At 32.2% G+C, this 16714-nt stretch overlaps 1 protein-coding gene across 14 annotated transcripts in view; it reads left to right on the forward strand.

Moving 5' to 3' along the window:
* The window catches only part of LOC145270082 (orphan steroid hormone receptor 2-like), a 428823-nt gene that overhangs the window by 320997 nt on the left and 91112 nt on the right, over positions 1 to 16714 (forward strand). For 8 of the 14 annotated variants that reach the window (XM_080126369.1, XM_080127743.1, XM_080127070.1 and 5 more), the window contains one exon: positions 2793 to 2819. The exons of the other annotated variants lie outside the window; for them this stretch is intronic. In XM_080126369.1, coding sequence (XP_079982495.1) covers positions 2793 to 2819 — 27 coding nt within the window. The remainder of the gene's footprint in view (positions 1 to 2792; positions 2820 to 16714) is intronic. 14 annotated transcript variants of the gene reach the window in all.

Here is a 16714-nt window from a genome sequence, read left to right on the forward strand (position 1 = left end):
GGTCTATCTTATTGAACTCCGGAAGGATCTTGTGGTATAGTGAATAAACAACTTGTAAAATTCAATTGTAAATTACGCTCTTTTAGAGGTTGAAGGTTCAATCTTTGGTGTAGGCAATATTCAAAACACAATTGCAAATATTTTAGGACTTCTACCAAATCATATCTGATGGAACGAGAGCATGCTACCTCCATGAATTAAATAAAGGGTTCCATTTGATATTCTGTGCAGATTCTTGAGTTCGATAAAGATTCCCAAGTTTGACAAAGTACACATAAAGGCCACAAAATATTATGAAAAAAACACTCAAAATGAGAACGATAGTCAGAAGGATCCAAATAATACGAGAAAAAACTAGAATAAATCGTTAAAATCTGCAGTTTTCACAAATGCTTTTGTATAATTCGACAAATGTTTGAAAAACACAGAAGAATTTAAGTTATTAGGGCCTTTCATAACTTTTTAAAAAATTATTTTTATAAATAAATGCTTTTCTTCCTTAGATTTCTCCCTCTTCCTTCTGCTTCCTTAGCCTTTTCCCTCTTCCTTCTGCTTCCTTAGCCTTTTCCCTCTTCCTTCTGCTTTCTCAGCCTTCTCCCTCTTCCTTCTGCTTCCTCAGCCTTTTCCCTCTTCCTTCTGCTTTCTCAGTCTTCTCCCTCTTCCTTCTGCTTCCTCAGATTTCTCCCTCTTCCTTCTGCTTCCTCAGATTTCTCCCTCTTCCTTCTGCTTCCTCAGATTTCTCCCTCTTCCTTCTGCTTCCTCAGCCTTCTCCCTCTTCCTTCTGCTTCCTCAGATTTCTCCCTCTTCCTTCTGCTTCCTCAGATTTCTCCCTCTTCCTTCTGCTTCCTCAAATTTCTCCCTCTTCCTTCTGCTTCCTCAAATTTCTCCCTCTTCCTTCTGCTTCCTCAGAGTTTTCCCTCTTCCTTCTGCTTCCTCAGATTTCTCCCTCTTCCTTCTGCTTCCTCAGAGTTTTCCCTCTTCCTTCTGCTTCCTCAGAGTTTTCCTTCTTCCTTCTGCTTCCTCAGAGTTTTCCCTCTTCCTTCTGCTTCCTCAGAGTTTTCCCTCTTCCTTCTGCTTCCTCAGAGTTTTCCCTCTTCCTTCTGCTTCCTCAGATTTCTCCTTCTTCCTTCTGCTTCCTCAGATTTCTCCCTCTTCCTTCTGCTTCCTCAGATTTCTCCCTCTTCCTTCTGCTTCCTCAGATTTCTCCCTCTTCCTTCTGCTTCCTCAGATTTCTCCCTCTTCCTTCTGCTTCCTCAGATTTCTCCCTCTTCCTTCTGCTTCCTCAGATTTCTCCCTCTTCCTTCTGCTTCCTCAGATTTCTCCCTCTTCCTTCTGCTTCCTCAGATTTCTCCCTCTTCCTTCTGCTTCCTCAGATTTCTCCCTCTTCCTTCTGCTTCCTCAGATTTCTCCCTCTTCCTTCTGCTTCCTCAGATTTCTCCCTCTTCCTTCTGCTTCCTCAGATTTCTCCCTCTTCCTTCTGCTTCCTCAGATTTCTCCCTCTTCCTTCTGCTTCCTCAGATTTCTCCCTCTTCCTTCTGCTTCCTCAGATTTCTCCCTCTTCCTTCTGCTTCCTCAGATTTCTCCCTCTTCCTTCTGCTTCCTCAGATTTCTCCCTCTTCCTTCTGCTTCCTCAGATTTCTCCCTCTTCCTTCTGCTTCCTCAGATTTCTCCCTCTTCCTTCTGCTTCCTCAGATTTCTCCCTCTTCCTTCTGCTTCCTCAGATTTCTCCCTCTTCCTTCTGCTTCCTCAGATTTCTCTTCCTTCCTTCGGCTTCCTCAGGCTTCTCTTCCTTCCTTTGGCTTCCTCAGGCTTCTCCTCTTTCCCACTGCTTCCTCAACCCCCCTCCCATCTGCTTTCTCATCCTTCTACTCTTTTTTTCTACTTTCTCAGCTCTCTCCTCCTTCCTTCTGTTTAGCAGCCATTCTTCCCCTCCTTTCTGCTTTCATCAGCCTTCTACCCCTTCCTTTGCCTCCTCAGCTCTCTCCTCCTTTTTTCTGTTTAGCAGCCTTTTTCCTCTCTCATCTACTTTCTCAACCTTCTCCCCCTTTTTTTCTGCTTCCTCAACCTTCTACTCTTTACTTCTGCTTCCTCAGACTTTTCATCCATCCTTGTTTTGCAGCCTTTTTCCTTTTGTATCCTTAACCTTTTTTCTTCTACTTCTTGAGCCTTTTCTCCTTTCCATCTGCTTCCTCAGCCTTTTCCTCTTTCCATCTGCTTCCTCAGCCTTTTCCCCTTTCCATCTGCTTCCTCATCCTTCTCCCCCTTTTCTTTACTGTCTTTAATCCTCATTACTTTATTTTTGCTTCCTTCTTCCACTTCTTCCTCCTTCTTTCATGTGTCTCACCTTTTTCGCTTTACCATTGCTCATCTCTTCTAGCGTTATCTTTCTTAACCTACTTCTCCTTTTACTCTTTCTTTTCTCTTACTCCTTATTCTCTTCTATTATTTTTACTTCCTCTTCTTGCTTTACCTTTCACAGCCTATGTTTTTTCTTCTCCTTCCTCTGCTTCTTCATCTTCTTAATCTTGCATCCTTTTTCTAGTGCTCACTCCTTGTTTTATATTCTTCAGTCTTTTTCCACCATGATTTTCTTTCAATCACTCCTTTGCTTTCATTACCTCCTTTTCCCTCACTGTTTCTCTTATGCCAGCATCCTTCTAAAACTTCTCTCATTAACTTTCCCCCATCATCCTTCTCTTCAATTCCCATTTATTTATGTTTTTTTTTCTTTTTTTTCTTTTTTTTTTTTTTTTTTTACATTCTACTGATAAATCAACATATGTTTCTTGTAGACGCTTGGTCCCCCTTTCAATTGGCAGGTAAGTTGATTTTCTGAATCTTCCCAATCATTTTTTTCCCTCTCTTTTAGCGAATGTGTCTGGAGAAATGTATGAATTTCTTGCAAGTGAGATTGCATAAAGCTGTGCAACCGTTTCCTTAGATTCTTTAGTGAAATCATTGCAGAGTAGAGTGTCAGGTTGGGCAGGGCTCAAAGGAACCTCGGGTTTGGAGTATAGAGGGAAATGTAAAATAACTTTTGACATGACTTTCAATTGTATAGAAGTTTGATTAAAAATTTTTTTTTTTGTATATTATTTATTTTTTGAATTACCTACATATGTGCATTTTTTATTTGTATTTCTTTTTTTTTGTGTGTGTGTGTGTGTGTGTGTGTGTGTGTGTGTGTGTGTGTGTATATGTTATATATAATTCTTTTGTTCAGATTTGAAGGTTATCAATGATTTTTTATTATTTATGAAGTATAAAAGCAATATTCAAATTGTTAAAAGTTCTGACATGTCAATCAATGAAGTCTTCATTGGGTTATGTGAATTGGGTCAATTTATGAAAAAGTGCAAAATGTTTTTGAAGTAAATATTAAAATTCTTTCAAAAATAATAATTTCCACACATTATGTCACATGACTCTGAGTAAAATCTCATTGGATAAAACATTGAGTCAATGAAATAAAATTTATTGGCAAAAATAAATACCAAAGTGCAACAATCCATGTGCCATTGTGCAAATGCAGAACTTTTTAATCATTTGAATTTATTTTTACCTTTGATATTTTATTAATTAACCTACACAGAATTTTTTACGTTTATCTCTGTAACGACTTGTCAGGCTATAATGAGTCTTTACAGGATGAAATGCAAAAAATTTTGTGCAGTTTAATTTCCATATATATTTTCATAACTTATTACCCAGCTTTACTTATGTATTGAGCACTGTTGAAGTAATACTAAAAATTGATACATAAAATATTATATCTCCTTATAAAATTTTATGTGAATAGATGAAATAATGATATTATTATTAGGCTACATTCCATATATTTTCCAACATCTCTGCACATGCGCGCACACACACACACACACACACACACACACACACACACACACACACACACACACACACACACACACACACACACACAAAGGGTGTTTTTTTTTTTTAAATTAAAATACATCACAGAAAAATATTTTTATTATATAAATCTGTAGTTTATTCTAAAGCTAATTTTTGGCCTTTATAATTTGCATACAATTTTAGGCATATGGCCCCCCACGGCTTGCATGTATCTAGCATAATCTAGAGGTTATATACATATGCACAAAAGTTTTTCCTACCTATCCTAGCTGTGTTAACATAATGACTGTTTATTTTATGATGCCACATGAAAGTTTGAAACGCTGTATATATAGTAATCTGCAAACAGCTATAAACAATCTGAGATATTGCTATTTATGTCTTAAATTATTATCCTGTAAGATACATTTGTAATTTGTATTATCATACTTTCATATATAGTGATTTCATTGAATAATCTCTGTTCATTTTCCAATGAAATTAAGTGGTGAGTGTCTGGAAATGTCTGTTACTGAAAGAAATATCAAACCGGATATATGATTAGTTAAATAGATGAGAATTGCATTATCTTTTGTGAATAACACAGACTGGCAATTTCCATGAATAACTAGCTATTCAGAATAAAATATTAATTTGTCAGATTTAAAGCTATTGAAGATAAACTTTTAGAAATAGACTGACTTCATTTTTATTCATAAAACACACACACACACATAGTAAGTTAGCTACACTGAATATTCCGCATTTCATCCACTCTAGGATTCTTCAGGCTTATGAAGCCTGAAGAATCCTAGAGTGAATGAAACGCGGAATATTCAGTGTAGCTTAATTGCCATATATATTTTATAACTCGCCATATACATTTTATAACTTATTAACTAGCTCTACCTACATATTGAGCACTGTTGAAGTAAATACTTAAAGTTTACGTATAAATTTATACTTTCGTATATTAATTTTACGTGAGTAAATGAAGCAATTATATATATATATATATATATATATATATATAATATTGTCTGCTATGCACTTGAAAATCGTTTCTTAGGATGTTTCATTAAATTGATATAATTGGAAATGAGTTTTCAAAATTTTGGATGTTGCTGAGCAGTTTACATTTAAAATCAGTTTATAGTTCTGAAGAAAAAAGAAATGGCTTTCAAACTGACAATTTATTATTTACTCAAGTAAAATTCTCATGCAAATCATTAGTGAGTGTTCACTAGCATTAGAGCCTGAGATTGCAAATCATTTTGCATTATCATAACCGCCAGTCATCATTGATTTTTCGCTGGTAACAACCATTTGTCTTAGAATTTCAGTGACAATGATCCTCTTCAGGTTTTCAGTATATTCACACCTTTCTAGTGGCGGCCTGGCTTGTGCTCTCCATCCTTGACTCTTCATGACCACTTATATGCATATGTTTTGGAGAAGAGATGCTAAATGAGGGGGGCTTACAATTTCTTTTTTTAGTTCTATTTCTATTTTAACCTGTGTTTGGTTGGCATTCACTTATTACATAAGCTGGTTTCTGCAGCCAAGGATTTTCCTCACTATTTCAGCTGGTTTCATTAGTGTGTTGTATGCTGTTGATCCTCACATTTTATTCATTTTTTTTTTTTTTTTGAGAGATAAGGAACATGTTCTAATTACTGGGATTGCTGTAATTTTTTTTCCTTTCAGCTGTCTAGCAAATTGTATTTATTTGGTAATTTTGTCCCCTCTGAATTGCTGAGACAACAAACTATGATTTTTTTTTTTTTTTTTTAAATATTTTTATTACATCCGCTCTTCTTGCATGCATTTGTTTGTACTGCATGTTCAAAATGGAAACGTTTGTATCTTTTCCGGTGAACTACCTCTCCCACACAGTCATGTCTGTTTTTGTATCATTTCTGAGCTAATTTACTGTTCATTTATGTGATTTAACATTTTGTCTTTTACTTCACAGATTCTACATTTAGTTTTTTGGTGTTTCATCTATCTTGATTTTTGTATAGTTATTTTGTGCAGTTGTCAGTAGCAATTCCATTTCTCTGAAGTGTCCTTTTTGTAACTCTGCCCATGTGTATTCATCTTATAAATTGTCTATGCAGGTGTTTCTCTTTCCATTTTTCTTTTCTCATCGTTTTGTTTTCAGTTTCACTGCTTTTTGTATTGTGTTAGCATAATGCTTTTTTTGTGTGTCATTCTTTAGGTACATGGTCATTAGTTTCCTTGTTTAGTTTAGCTTCCTGAGTTCTCTTATTGAGCCAATGAATAGCCCAGATTATCTTATTAGGATTTTTCTTTTATGTTTCTAGTCTATAATTTTGTTTAAAGTGTTTTCTTGTTATTCTTAAATATTTTTCTGATCTTCTGTCATCTCTGCTACTAGAACTCTCAGACATTTATAGCTATCATGTTCACCAAGTGTTTTCATTGTCGCTTAACTGAGCAGCCCCCCCCTTCATTTCCAATAGTATATTTTTTCCATTTTGAATGTCATTTGGACGTTCCTTCTAAAGATTTTGCTTGTATTTATGTGGTTTTCTGGTTCGTTTTTGTTTTTGTGCAAATGGTTTCAGGTTGTCCATATACATCAGATTGTTTATTTTTTTTTTTGTCTTGTATCTGAATTTGTATCTAGAATTGCATCTCTTGAGTATGTTTTTCAGTGACGTCATGGCTATGATAAAATATAGTGGTGAAAAAGATGTATTCTTATCTTGGTCAGAATTTGTCCTCCAGCTATCTATCTCAGTCTCCATTACGTTAAAGTTAATAATTTTTTCAGATATCCTGCTATACTTAAAGGATTGTTTTGTAGGGTTTCTTTTAGGCACTCCATGTTATTGTAGCTTTTTTTGTTTGCTATTTACTCCTTCATATCAAGTCTTATGTTTTTCTTGTTGCTTTCTGGCATCTTTTCTGTTTTTTGCGTAGTAATCTATGATTATTATGTTCTCTTAATTGTTCAAATATTCCATATGGGTAGTAGGCAAGTTATTGGTCTATAGTTACTTTGAGACTGTTCCTTTCTCACTGTTTTTTTGTATTAATGCGGTTCTTTCTTTAGTCATCCACTCTGGTACGTCTGTTTTTTGTATAAGTCTTCTTAGGTTTTGTGTTTTTCGTGCAAAATTATAAATTAAAAAAAAACATTTTATTGTGACCTGGTGCTTTCCAGTTTGCCACCTCTGATCTCTCCTCTCTTCATAGAGCATGCCTTCACAGCACTTCAACGGCTATTGCCCCTACCCTTAGCTTCTTGGGTCGATACCATTTGCCCTCATGTCTTGCTTGTAGATATTCATATAATTTAGGACAGGCCTTCTTGCTTATCTAGACCTCATTGCGAACTATACATATAAACTACCACTTGGGATTCTCCCATCGTCCATTCGCCTGGCATGGGTAAACACTGAAATCATCATTGGATGAACAGACTAAACATGCTGGGGATTACGTTGCTGAATTTTTCAGATAAAGATTGATTTTTTTTATTCACTCTTTTTATTCTCATCTTGAATGTTATTTTCACAATGGTTCGAGTTGATAGAAAGATTCTTGAGTTCGAAAAGATACACCTGAAGAAGGTTGGGGGTTACATCGACTGAAACATTGTGAAAATAACACTCAAGATGTGAACATTGGTCTGAAAAATCCAAATAATATGAATGCTTAGGATGTTCACCTAATCATGGCTGCCCTTGTTTAGATGTGGTCCTACCAGCTAATTCACAGGATTCTTCTGAGGTTGCATAGGAGGGTGTTGAGTCTGTTCTTTTCACAGAAGTAGATTCAGTATCATAGGTCAATCTACTGAGCATGTAGGTCACTTTCATGTTTGTGTTGGTGGTCAGAATTTTTCTTGTTCCAGATTATCTTTGTGACCCATGGCTGATGTCGCTCTGCCAATATGGCTATGGGGTACAGTGTCAAGGGGGAGATTTGCTGGAAATAGTGGAGCCAAGTTATCTGAAGTCCTCAAAAACATTGATGGTGTATTACATCTTAATCAATGATGTTTTATAATTTTTAGGCAGATGCTCATGCCAAACTCTCTGCATGTGTATGCAAAGCAGCTGTTAATCGAATAAATGTACACGAATTATCAAACTATTTAATTTTCTCTTATTCACTATTATTAAACAATTTTCCCTACTCTCTAAATCTAAATCTTCTTTCTTTCTACGGAACTGTATATCACAGTGCTGCTTCCCAGCTGACTACAACATGGTTGTTTTCAAGTCCAATGTAAACAAATCCTTATTGAGCCATCTTAAATTCTACCCAATTTCTACGACTAACGATCATTATTCTGTTGTCTCACTGGCCACCTGACCCTCAGTAACCCTTATCCTCAAGCAGCCTTCAGGCCTTGATAAGTAGTAACTACCATGTAAGAAAAAAAATTCTATTTCGCTTTATATGGGTAATTGACCATGTTTACCGCAACAAAATAATTTACCGTTTTCAGCGAATTGAGTGATGCTTATTTTCTGCAGATCTACTTCAGCATTTTTTTTCTTCAAATGTTTTGGATACAAATTGTTTGATGCTAAAAAGTTTCTTATTGTGAGATTGTTCCATATAGTAGGACTCCAGGTATTTTTTATTCATTTATTTAATTTACTATTTTTGAGAGAGAGAGAGAGAGAAACTAGTATATAATATAAGAGGCAAAGAAGAGGAAAGAATAATAAACTAAAGCATATCAAATTAGAAAGAGAAAAAAGAAGAGGAAAGTTAAACAACAGATGAAAGTAAAAAAAAATTATTTTTACCAAATGTTTATATTCATTTTATACTGATAATATTGAATCCTAAACTTCATAAATAAACATGTTTTATAATCATGATATTGTTATTAACAATACTGTCAACTTCAGATACCAAACATCGGCAAACAACAACAACAACAACAAATTGACAAGCTGATTGAGAAATTGGAATCCATTGCAATGTTGGGGTGCTTCAGAAAGCAGCCCTGTTGGGAACCGCCAGAATCTTGTGAAAGTACTGAAGGCCTGAGAAAAGAAGATGCTGATAGAATATGGTCATTTGTTATGATCTATCTATCAGTATAAAATTGGCAATAACAATAGCTAGACAAAAAATCTGACAACAGAAATAATAATTATAATAATAATAATAATAATATTATTATTAATTATACTATTAATTTTTTTTCTGTTTCATTTAATATGCAAAGAATAGATGATAGCATTGGGATCACAATAATGGTTTTATTCTGATATGCTATACATAAATAAATGAAGCAATAAAAAAAATTGTATTAAAGCAATGAAGACTAAATTAGCAAAACATAAATGCAGATATAGTTTCTCTATGATGCATTAAAATCTATGATTAAATACTTCAAGAAATTTGTTCAGTTACTATACTTTCTCAGGCAAAGCCAGGACACAGATCTGCTTATATATATATATATATATATATATATATATATAGAGAGAGAGAGAGAGAGAGAGAGAGAGAGAGAGAGAGAGAGACAAAAAGTCTATATTCCAAATTTAAAGATGTTCATCTTACCATTTATTTCTTCCAGTATGTTAAAATATTCAATTCTTGCCAGCACCTGTTTCGTAGTGCAGAAACAATCACATAATTATTATGTAAATTTTAAAATATTTCCTGTCCTAACTTATCAGAAGAATAAAAACTCATAAACTTTAAGAAAAAGAAGAAAAAAATGAATTTAAATAATAAAAATAATCCAAAGTTGCATTGCTTTTATGATATTTACACCATTTTTGATTTTTCTGGTAGACCTATTTATAAATGAATGAATATATACATATATATAGCTTTGGACTTAGCTAAATGAGGAAGAGAACTATGCAGAATACAATTAAAATGGTCAATATTAGAAAGAGCTAAGAAATAAACAACTGACAAATTTGGTTGGTGCAATATCTACACCCTTGAAGCTTATCATATAATAGTATCTAAGGAACATTTATTAAATAAATAGTAAGAACTCGTACAATGCTGTTTGCATCAAAATAAATATCCTGCCTAAAACCTGACTAAGTAAATTAAAGTTAAATAATAATCAGTATTTAATAGCTTTCAAGAGAAAAACTAAAACAAAAAGTAAATAAATAAAATAAATAAATAATTAAATTAAAAAGTGACAAGAAATAGGATCTCATAGAATTATGCAAATATAATAGGAAAGATATGGGCCCTCTATTTTCAAGCACCTGATAAAATTCATGAGATATTATTAAACAAATATTTTATAAATAATTCTTTTGCTAATTTAATTTTGATCTAACTCAAATCACAAATAGTATAATTTATTTCCATGAATTTTGCAAGCATTTCAATCAATGTGTGTGTGTGTGTGTGTGTGTGTGTGTATATATATATATATATATATATATATATATATATATATATATATATATATATATATATATACTAGCAAAAGTACCCGTTGTTGACTCGGTTCAAAAATAGCCTACAGAAAATGGACTCTGATTTATGAAAGTATGATAGGTTATGAAAAGGAAGGGTTGTAAAGAGATAGCTTCGAATTTGGGGTTATCAAAACCAAAGCAAAATATGATGAAAGTAAAAATGAAATAGATAAACCCCATAATTTATTATACCATACCTGTTTACACTGAAACACTTATCACAATATTCTGTGGATCTTTATTAAAAAACCTTGTTAAACTTTGTGACATATTTCCATTCTATGGAGGTCAGGCGTGAACAAACACCCCATAATTTTATTATACCATATTTCTTCAAACTGAAACATAATTATCAAAGTATACTTACGCAGATAGATATGAAAAGTCTTTATTAAAGTTTGTGCCTATTTCCATTCTATGAAGACTAGGCGTGAACGCAGACCCCACAATTTTATTATACCATCCCTATTTAAGTTAAAACATGCTTATCAAAGTATTATTATGTACATCTATATCAAAAACACTTGTAAACGTTTTTTTTAATTTTTTAATTTCCATACTTTGTGGACCAGGCGTGTACGCAGACCCCACAATTTTAATGAATCATCATTATGCCAGATCAAACATACCCATTCCTGTGTCTCTATTCATCTTCTATCATTATATGTGATCAGTTTTCTATAATAGTCAACTATATAGGAGCCTATTCATGACCAGACACACACACAGATGTTCAGCTTTATATTATATATATATGTGTGTGTGTGTGTGTATTTATAGGTATATATGTATGTTTGTATGGGAGGGGGATGTATATAAAATATAAATATATTTGAGTTACCGAATACAAATGTATCTAAAAAAAAAACAGAAGAACTTACTATTAAAATTTCTAATTGAATTATCTCCCATTGACTGGGCCGAGTACCTACTTAAGCATGTAGAGACCTGTCCTCTTAGATACAAAATTATTTTTACTTTAGTATCTATAAACTTATTAAAGTATACTGATTTATTTGATATATATGCGTGCACACACACACACACACACACACACACACACACACACACACACACACACACACACACACACTTATTAATATTAGTAAATTACCAAACAATCTAACCATAAAGGAAAAATATGTAAAGAATTAGTTTCATATTTTCAACCAATGTAAACCCTCTTTAGATAAAACCCTAGTTAACAAATTACAGAAAATATTAGATAAATGAAGTAATAGTAATAATCATAATAGTAAGTAATTTCTTTATAAAAATAAAAAAAAATTAAAACACTGTAATGCATATGTTGAATAAAACCTGTCTAGCTTTACAAAGATGGCTGCTGGAACACACACATGATATTGAATCTATGAACTTTTTTCTTCATGCAGCATTATATTATTATAATTATTTCTGTCTAAGCAAAGAATTACTAATTTTTCTGAAGAGTATATGCACAAAAAGAGACTATTAGGATAATGATAACCATTTGTTTCTGCATAACAGAATGGATCTGTAAAAATGTACCAAAATTTTAAAATGTTGGAGCTGTTTTACATGAAAAATAAATATTTGGATCTTGGAATGTTACTATGCTATTTGGTTTTTACATCAGAGTTTTCTTCTCCTAGATACATGTCTTAACGAAGACTGGGAAGGGTGCATCTCTCCCAGTGAATTAATATAACCCCCCCCCATACCAACCTGGAAATTTGTATGACTCAGCGCAGTACATACAGCATTCAGCCTTCCCAAATGGTCTCCCATCTGGTACTGGCTAGGCTCACCATTGCTTAACTTTGGTGATCTGGCGAGAACTGGTATATCAATGTGTGTGTGTGTGTGTGTGTGTATATATATATATATATAATTATTTTTTTGCTATAATAATCAAATACCTACATATGTTTCATCCTTTCGGGATTCTTCAGTGCAGGGTGTCACGATTAACACCAGCCGAATGATTCGAACCCCGCACTACGAGACATCTCTGGCTCGATTAGCGGAGACTGTATTCATTCGGCCATCATTAACCGCGTGAAATAGCGTTGAATTTAAACATTTTAATTTTAAATGTTCATTTACGTCAATCAGAGAGTGATCTAATCGCTATACAATGATCTATGCATAAGAGCTAAATTGACCGACTTTTAATTCAACTGAAAGTGCTCAACGATAAGAAATTAATTTCTTAAAGGGGCTGTCATAATTATTTTTTTGCTATAATAATTAAATACCTACAGACACTAGTGCATACTTTTCTACCATTCAGTTTATAAAACTATAAATAAGATCAACAGTGATAATGTAAGTATATAGTATTTCACATACAAAATAAAGTAGAAAAAAACAAGAAAAAAATCAAATAAAATAAAGTACAGGTTAAAATAATGAAATATTTAAAATTATTTGTATTGAAGATAAAAAAATTGCAATAGTAAAAAAATATAAAATGAACGATAGCGTCTTAAGAAATTGAATAAAGTAAGAATATTAATAAGCAGCATAATGACTAGGATAATGATAATGTTAATATTTAATATAATATTAATTAGGACAATAATAAATGAAGGCATTATTTTATACTATCCTATTCTATATATAATAAAATGACTGCAGAAATTCTCCTCTGGACCAAAGTATTGTAGGTTTGCAACAACAGAGGCCACATACAAATTCAATGCATCTAAGCCAATAGCTATTATCTTATGTAGCCTTCAAACACCATTTTAGGCATATTAAGTCGTGATCCTAAAAGCAACACCATCACAATCACAACATCTTTAGAGGATGGAGTCCCTATTTTTCTCTCTAAATATTTAATCCTCCCACTGTTACTAGATGTCACCACAACTAATTCTACATATTCCACAAAATCTTTGATAACACTGATCATAACTGACCCATAGATACATAGACCTAGCATCATCTTTTCAATTTTTGATCATATATAATTAAGCCTCCCTTGCCAAAGTTCGTCCATTCTGATTGGCTAAGATCTGACAATTCTCATATTCTGGAATCCAGTTATTGACTTAAAAAGTGAATGCTTTCAAACATTAAAATATGGCATCTCAAAGACACATATTATTTCCACCGTCATCAAGTTCTATTTATGCATAGCTCATTTCAGATTTGTCAAATATTTGTGTCTAACAAAAAATGATTAATAAAATATGTAAGTTCATGCAGTAGAACCCCAGAATACGGCATTAAAAATTAGTAACAAAATACAGTACAGTAGGTAATACACATGTATATAATCAAATAACATTATAAATAACACCATAAGGCGGGGCAAATATCATAACCAGGGTCCAAAAAACATCTATTCCACATCATAACCTGAAAAAACGGTATCCTAAGGCCACAGTATCCCGGGGTTCTATTGTATATTAATTATTTTATGACGATGACAACAAATTTTTTTGTGAAAACATAAAAAAACTTACGGTTTCTTGGGTTTTTTTACCATTAAACAAACTACATGTATATTGGTGATGCTTCAAACGATCTCCCAAATATTTGCGTCTTTTGTATTAAGATTTATCATAAAAAAAAATACAAACAAAATCAAACTAAACACACTACATGTATATTGGTGATGCTTCAAACGATCTCCCAAATATTTGCGTCTTTTGTATTAAGATTTATCATAAAAAAAAACACAAAATCAAACTAAACACACTACATGTATATTGGTGATGCTTCAAACGATCTCCCAAATATTTGCGTCTTTTGTATTAAGATTTATCATAAAAAAACACAAAATCAAACTAAACACAGTACATGTATATTGGTGATGCTTCAAACGATCTCCCAAATATTTGCGTCTTTTGTATTAAGATTTATCATAAAAAAAAAAACAAAATCAAACTAAACACACTACATGTATATTGGTGATGCTTCAAACGATCTCCCAAATATTTGCGTCTTTTGTATTAAGATTTATCATTAAAAAAAAAACACAAAATCAAACTAAACACACTACATGTATATTGGTGATGCTTCAAACGATCTCCCAAATATTTGCGTCTTTTGTATTAAGATTTATCATAAAAAAAACAACACAAAATCAAACTAAACACACTACATGTATATTGGTGATGCTTCAAACGATCTCCCAAATACTTGTGTCTTTTTATTAAGATTTATCATAAAAAACCCCACAAAATCAAACTAAACACACTACATGTATATTGGTGATGCTTCAAACGATCTCCCAAATATTTGCGTCTTTTGTATTAAGATTTATCATAAAAAAATACAAGCAAAATCAAACTAAACACACTACATGTATATTGGTGATGCTTCAAACGATCTCCCAAATATTTGCGTCTTTTGTATTAAGATTTATCATAAAAAAATACAAACAAAATCAAACTAAACACACTACATGTATATTGGTGATGCTTCAAACGATCTCCCAAATATTTGCGTCTTTTGTATTAAGATTTATCATAAGAAAAAACAAACACAAAATCAAACTAAACACACTACATGTATATTGGTGATGCTTCAAACGATCTCCCAAATATTTGCGTCTTTTGTATTAAGATTTATCATAAAAAAAACAACACAAAATCAAACTAAACACACTACATGTATATTGGTGATGCTTCAAACGATCTCCCAAATATTTGCGTCTTTTGTATTAAGATTTATCATAAAAAAAACAACACAAAATCAAACTAAACACACTACATGTATATTGGTGATGCTTCAAACGATCTCCCAAATATTTGCGTCTTTTGTATTAAGATTTATCATAAAAAAATACAAACAAAATCAAACTAAACACACTACATGTATATTGGTGATGCTTCAAACGATCTCCCAAATATTTTCGTCTTTTGTATTAAGATTTATCATAAAAAAACCCACAAAATCAAACTAAACACACTACATGTATATTGGTGATGCTTCAAACGATCTCCCAAATATTTGCGTCTTTTGTATTAAGATTTATCATAAAAAAACCCACAAAATCAAACTAAACACACTACATGTATATTGGTGATGCTTCAAACGATCTCCCAAATATTTGCGTCTTTTGTATTAAGATTTATCATAAAAAAAACAACACAAAATCAAACTAAACACACTACATGTATATTGGTGATGCTTCAAACGATCTCCCAAATATTTGCGTCTTTTGTATTAAGATTTATCATAAAAAAAACAACACAAAATCAAACTAAACACACTACATGTATATTGGTGATGCTTCAAACGATCTCCCAAATATTTGCGTCTTTTGTATTAAGATTTATCATAAAAAAAAACACAAAATCAAACTAAACACACTACATGTATATTGGTGATGCTTCAAACGATCTCCCAAATATTTGCGTCTTTTGTATTAAGATTTATCAAAAGAAAATACAAACAAAATCAAACTAAACACACTACATGTATATTGGTTATGCTTCAAACGATCTCCCAAATATTTGCGTCTTTTGTATTAAGATTTATCATAAAAAAATACAAACAAAATCAAACTAAACACACTACATGTATATTGGTGATGCTTCAAACGATCTCCCAAATATTTGCGTCTTTTGTATTAAGATTTATCATAAAAAAATACAGGCAAAATCAAACTAAACACACTACATGTATATTGGTGATGCTTCAAACGATCTCCCAAATATTTGCGTCTTTTGTATTAAGATTTATCATAAAAAAATACAAACAAAATCAAACTAAACACACTACATGTATATTGGTGATGCTTCAAACGATCTCCCAAATATTTTCGTCTTTTGTATTAAGATTTATCATAAAAAAACCCACAAAATCAAACTAAACACACTACATGTATATTGGTGATGCTTCAAACGATCTCCCAAATATTTGCGTCTTTTGTATTAAGATTTATCATAAAAAAATACAAACAAAATCAAACTAAACACACTACATGTATATTGGTGATGTTTCAAACGATCTCCCAAATATTTGCGTCTTTTGTATTAAGATTTATCATAAAAAAAAACAAACACAAAATCAAACTAAACACACTACATGTATATTGGTGATGCTTCAAACGATCTCCCAAATATTTGCGTCTTTTGTATTAAGATTTATCATAAAAAAAAATACAAACAAAATCAAACTAAACACACTACATGTATATTGGTGATGCTTCAAACGATCTCCCAAATATTTGCGTCTTTTGTATTAAGATTTATCATAAAAAAAAACACAAAATCAAACTAAACACACTACATGTATATTGGTGATGCTTCAAACGATCTCCCAAATATTTGCGTCTTTTGTATTAAGATTTATCATAAAAAAACACAAAATCAAACTAAACACAGTACATGTATATTGGTGATGCTTCAAACGATCTCCCAAATATTTGCGTCTTTTGTATTAAGATTTATCATAAAAAAAAAAAC

This window comes from Euprymna scolopes, chromosome 1 (genome assembly GCF_053919585.1).
Source record: "Euprymna scolopes isolate OS-2025 chromosome 1, ASM5391958v1, whole genome shotgun sequence".
NCBI classification, from domain to species: Eukaryota; Metazoa; Mollusca; class Cephalopoda; order Sepiida; family Sepiolidae; genus Euprymna; species Euprymna scolopes.